This window comes from Arvicanthis niloticus, chromosome 19 (assembly GCF_011762505.2).
Source record: "Arvicanthis niloticus isolate mArvNil1 chromosome 19, mArvNil1.pat.X, whole genome shotgun sequence".
In the NCBI taxonomy this organism is placed as follows: Eukaryota; Metazoa; Chordata; class Mammalia; order Rodentia; family Muridae; genus Arvicanthis; species Arvicanthis niloticus.
This window is the reverse complement of record NC_047676.1, coordinates 301,875-308,215: the sequence shown is the minus strand read 5'-3', so window position 1 is coordinate 308,215 and position 6,341 is coordinate 301,875. Positions and strand designations below refer to the sequence as shown.

The 6,341-nt window shown below is 39.1% G+C and overlaps 1 protein-coding gene across 1 annotated transcript in view; it reads right to left on the bottom strand.

The window, feature by feature from the left end:
* Positions 1-229: 229 nt before the first annotated feature.
* Positions 230-6,341, bottom strand: part of LOC117723880 (vomeronasal type-2 receptor 116-like) — a 32,060-nt gene continuing 25,948 nt past the window's right edge. Inside the window, exon 7 of the mRNA XM_034523460.1 lies at positions 230-1,134. Within this exon, the coding sequence (XP_034379351.1) occupies positions 230-1,134 (905 nt within the window). The remainder of the gene's footprint in view (positions 1,135-6,341) is intronic.

Sequence of the window (6,341 nt, the reverse complement as noted above, 5' to 3'; positions counted from 1 at the left end):
TGGTATCCATTTCTCAATTTAGATTCACAGTTCTCAATATTTTCAGATTGTGTACTTATGAAACCATTTTCCACTACAATTTAGTAATTTGTATGGCAATGGACAGTGCTGTCCTGTCTGTAAGTTCAAATTTGTATATTACTTAAAATTTTTATATAAGTACTACTTTTGTTAAGACAAAGAAAAAGATATGTTGAATATCATCTAACATTTTCATACTATGAAAGTTTCAATCAAGTAATTTATCTTTGTACTTCTGTACAAAATTTAAATCTGGTCTAACTAAAATAACATAACACTTTGGGACAAAGATACACCCTAGCAACCCTGCACTAGAAGCCAAAATTGAGAAGACCTCCACAACCACCATGACCTTCCCCCTGGTACTATGATAGACAGGGAGAAAGGTGATCCACACACTGCAGAACATCAGCATGCTGAATGTTAGGAACTTGGCTTCATTGAATCTGTCAGGAAGATTCCTAGCCAAGAAAGCCACAGTGAAGCTCCCCAGAGCCAAGGAACCCAAGTATCCCAAGACAAAGTGGAAGGCAATGACTGAGCCTTTGTTGCAAATAATGATAGTCTTCCCATGTTCAGATTGTATATCTCTGTCAATAAAGGGAGGAGATGTTACCAACCAGGTTCCAGAGAGAACAAGTTGGATTAGGGTACAAATGGGAATGACCAAGTTAGGTGCTCCAGATGCTAGCATCCCTCTCATCCTTCTTCCTGGAGTAGTGAGCTTGAAAGCCATGACCACAGTTATTGTTTTGGCCAACACTGTAGAAACAGCCACAGTGAAAAATACTCCAAATGTGGTCTGCTGCAGGATGCAGGTGACCTGGTTGGGGTGTCCAATGAAGACTAATGAGCAGAGAAAACAGAAGATGAGAGAGATGAGCAGGATGTAGCTTAGAATGCAATTATTGGCCTTCACAATGGGAGTATCCTTGTGCTTCACAAATGTGACTAGTACTAGCACTGTGATGGCCGAGAAGCACAGGGCCATGCAGCCTAGAGACATCCCCAGTGGATCTTCATAAGCCAGAAATGACACAACTCTTTGGATGCAATGGGTTTGCTCTATGTTGGCATACTTATCATCTGGACACTTCACACACTGTTCCATATCTGTTGGGAAATCACAACAAATCCTCATAAGATATCATAATTTTGTATCACATAACTCAGTATTTGTATCCCACAATATATATTTATGGTGTTGAGCATCTATTCCATTTTTTATTGTTGTAGGGTTCACTGACTTTAGGCTTGTCTGTACTAACCTATGCACCATCATAGAGAAAAGAGGAGAAAACATACTTGTTTATTGAAATAAAGAAATATATTTTGGTTTTCAGTGCATTATGAAAAGTAATATGCATATTCTCAAATTATATAATTTCTCAAACCTTAATCGTACTATTCACAGACATATGAAGTGTGTGGACATAGCTCTCAATGAGAGCTGATAAAATATAGTATGTGTCTTGGTGGTTCTGTAGGTTGTGCCCTTTTTCAGTATTTTCATGTAGCCAGAAGAATACACAACTCATCATGCAGATATTGTTTGCACTAAGCACTATTTCCTTTATTGAAACTGTATAACTCATAGACCTATGCATGTACCCCTCGTTGTGGTAAGATGTCTTTTTTCTCAACTGTATGTTCCAAGCTACATGACATGAAGATTATGGATATTTCCATAATCTGTTTTTCCTTATCTAGGCTGTGACTGCTATTACTACTGTCACATCTCTGGGTACATTTTTGATGTTTTCATTCTTATTCTAATTTTTTTGACAACAAATAATTTATCTTTTAAGATATCTGAGCTCTTAAAATGTATTTCATTGACAGACTACTGTTTCTCTGAACATCTAGTCTTTGTCAGAACCAAGGTGAATGATAGGAAAGAAAGGTTTTAGACAGATCATGTAGTTTTTACTTTGAAAAAAAGAAAACAAGAAGAAACATATGCGTAGTATATACCTAAATTTTTTCTCTTTAAAATGGTTACAGATGTTTTTCTTCTAAATGTTTTCTGCAAAATACAAAGTCAGTACCCATCAGTGGGTCATGGTGCCGGAAGGCTTTCCATGAAGATATCTGGCCCACCAGCTAGCTAGTAAGGAACATGGAAAGGGTCCAGAAGGCACTTTGGGAGAGCACATTTCTTCCCAAGTGGTAGTGTGACAAACTACGAAGTGGTAGTATTTCTTGTGACAGAAATGCTCGGACAATGAGATGATTCTCGCACACCCTTATTTTTCCCAAATAGGGTTCTTATATACATTTTTGGGGTGGGTTAAGGTCTGGCTGCAGGTAATGCTTATTGGCTTGGTCTGAGAGTTTGGAGATACCTCATCTACATGTGGGAGAGCCTGAGGTACTGTTCCTATGTGACTGATGGCCATGCTCTTCTCTGTGGGAGAGGCTGTGGAGGGTTGAAGCTAAGTGAGAGAAACCAGGGGGCCCAGGAGCACTGCCAAACTCCTAAAATTCCCTTAGGGTCTCTGGGGTTTAAAGCAGACTCAACTGGGTACCCTGCTGCCTCTCACATCCCACTGGCCCACACCCATCATATTAGGAGAGAAATGACTTGTTTGTAGGAGATATTGCAGGTTATTTGCTGGGTCCAAAAATGTTGGTACTATTCAAATGACTAAATTCTGAAACACAGAGATTTTAGGTCTTCAGTTTCCATCTTTCCATCTAGGCCATTTCAAAATTCTAGTTTGGTAAGAGAAGATATTTGAATTCTGCATTTTTTTTGCAGGCAAATGTGTTCCTGTCTCATTGGAAACCTCATTCTCTGGGTACAGTGTACAATCAAAGCAGCAGTCTGCAGTCTGTTTTCGATGTATTTTTCTAAACCTGCAGTGCAACTCACACTATACAAGAAAGTATTATCTTGAGAATATATATATATATATATATATATATATATATATATACACATTTGTATATGTAATTATACATATTGCCAACAAACATACATACACACACACAGAAACACACACACATAAACGACACCTTTCACAATAGTCCCAAGTAGTATAAAATACCTTGGAGTGAATCTAACCAAGTAAGTGAAGGATCTGGATGTCAAGAATTTCAAGTTCCTAAAGAAAGAAATTGAAGCAGTGTTGGGGGCTGACTTTTAGCAGAAAGCGGCTATCAGCTTTGCAGCCATTTTGAGCCATATACCCTGACATGAGATTTGGATTACAATAGCCTACAACAGCTGAGAACACTCCGATAATCTTGGTTTAGATATCTTGAGATTAAAGGTGTGTGAGATTAAAGGTGTGTAATTTAAGAGTATGATTTAGAAGTATAGAGATCAGAGTTAGAGACAAGACCTAAGGGCATGATTAAAGGTGTAACTTAGAGGCGTGGCTTAGAAGTAAGACATATAAAATGCAGAGGCAGACAGTAGGATTCAGACATTAGGGAGACTAGAGAGAGAGATTCATACACATCAGACATTAGGTAGAATCTGTCCTCACCCTCACTCTTGCTGAAACCCGACCTGCAGACCGAAGCAGCAGCTTGGGCCGGGATACAGTGGCTGCCCAAACGTGGGTCGGCCCGGGCCTCAACATTTTGCCTGGGCTGCAACATTTATTTTGGCCACCCCAACTTGGGGCTAGTGCGGTCCCCAACATTATTTTGGCGCCCGAACAGGGACTCGAGCTTGGGCCTCAACAAAGCAGATCTCAGAAGACAGAAAGATCTCTTATGCTCATGGATTGGCAGGATTAATATAGTAAAAATGGCCATCTTGCTGAAAGCAATTTACAGAATCAATGCAATTCCCATTAAAATTCCAACTCAATTCTTCATAGAGCTAGAAAGAAAAATTTGCAAATTCATTTGGAATAACAAAAAACCCAGGATAGAAAAAACTATTCTCAACAGTAAAATAAATTCTGGGGGAATCACCATCCCTTACCTTAAGCTGTACTGCAGGACAATAGTGATAAAAACTTCATGGTACTGGTATAGAGACAGTCTGGAAGATCAATGGAATAGGATTGAAGACCCAGAAATGAACCCACACACTTATGGTCACTTGATCTTTGACAAAGGAGCTAAAATCATCTAGTGGACAAAGGACAGCATTTTCAACAAATTGTGCTGGTTTAACTGGAGGTCAGCATGTAGAAGAATACAAATAAATCCATTCTTATTTCCTTGTACAAAGCTCAAGTCCAAGTGGATCAAGGACCTCCACATAAAACCAGATATCCTGAAGCTAATAGAAGAGAAATTGGGCAAGAGCCTCAAATCCATGGGCACAGGGGAAAAGTTCCTGAACAGAACAGCAATGGCTTATGATCTAAAATCAAGAATTGACCAATGAGACCTCATAAAATTGCAAAACTTCTGTAAAGCAAAGGATACTGTCAATAAGACAAAATGGCAAAAAATAGATTGGGAAAAGATCTTTACCTATCCTACACCTGATAGAGGGCTAATATCCAATATAAACAAAAAGCTCAAGAAATTAGAATTTATACAATCAAATAACCCTATTAAAAATTTTGTACAGAGCCAAATAAAGAATTCTGAAGTGAGGAACTCGAATGGCTAAGAAGCACGTAAGAAATGTTCAACATTCTTAGTCATCAGGAAAATGCAAATTAAAAAACCCCTGAGATTCCACCTCACAGCAGTCAGAATGGCTAAGATCAAAAACTCAGGTGATAGCAGATGCTGGCAAGGATGTGGAGAAAGAGGGACACTTCTCCATTGTTGGTGGGATTGCAAGCTGATAAAACCACTCTGGAAATCAGTCTGGTGGTTCCTCAGAAAATTGGACATAGCATTACCTGAGGACCCAGCTATACCACTCCTGGGCATATACCCAGAAGATGGTCCAACATATAACATGGACACATGCTCCACTATGTTCACTACAGTTTTATTTATAATTGCCAGAAGATGGAAAGAACCCAGATGTCCTTCAACAGAGGAATGATACAGAAAATGTGGTACATTTACACAATGGAGTGTTACTCAGCTATTAAAAACAAGGAGTTCATGAAATTCTTAGGCAAGTGAATGGAACTAGAAAATATCATCCTGAGTGAGGTAACCTAATTACAAAAGAACACACATTGTATTCACTCACTGATAAGTGGATATTAGCCCAAAAGCTCACAATACCCAAGATATAATTCAAAGACCACTGAAAGCCTGTGAAGAAAGAAAACCAAAGTATGAATACTGTGTTCCTTTTTAGAATGAGAAACAAAATACTCACAGGCACAAATATGGAGACAAAGTTTGTAGCAGAGACTGAAGGAGGGGCTATGCAGAGACTTCCCCACCTAGGTATTCATCCCATGTCCAGTCACTAAAGGCAGACACTGTTGTGAATGCCAGGAAATGCATGCTGAAAGGAGTCTGATATACCTGTCTTCTGAGAGGCTCTGCCAGAGCCTGACATACACAGAGGCAGATGCTCACAGTTAACCGTTGAACTGATCACAGGATTCTCAGTAGAGGAGTTGGAGAGAAGACTGAAAGAGCCTGAAGCGGTGTCCAGCCTCATAACACACCCCAACCAATCAATACCAAGCAACAATCCCAACAAATCGGAGCTTCCAGGTTCTAAACCAACAGCCTGGGAGCACATAGGAAGGGACCTATGTCAAGAGCTGTATATGTAGGGGAGGATGGCCTTGTTAGGCATTGGTATGAGAGTAAGTTTTTGGTCCTGTGAATATTGAATGCTCTAGTGTTGGGAAATTCGAGGGTGGAGACTTGGGTGTGGATGAGTAGGTGGGTGGGGGCACACTCTCATAGAAGCAGGAGAAGGGGGCATGAGATAGAAAATTTCTGGTGGGCGGAAATGGGAAAAGGGGACAACATCTGAAATGTAAATAAAAATAGCCAATAAAAAAAGAAAAAAAATAGAAAACCTTGACTGTGGAAAAATATTTTTATAAATGAGTATAAACATCACTTCATTAGACTATAAATATGTTCACACATAATCACAAATGGCTTATATAGAGTTAAAAATTCTACTTTATTTGATATATACACAAACACACAAATACCCATCCACACCCCCCCACACATATATATTAGTTTTTATTTTCTAAATGTGTTCCTGTGGTGTTGGGTGATTAGACATATTGATGAAATTGCATATGGAATCCAGAAGCCTTTGGTATCTATCACCAAGACTTACAAAATGTTGAGAGTTATCTAATTTTGATGCTGGTATCTGAGAATGGGCCTTTAGCAAGAGCAGCAATTGGTCTTAATCACAGGGCTATCACTTCAGTGGCTCAGATTTTAAACTTTGGATATACAGATAA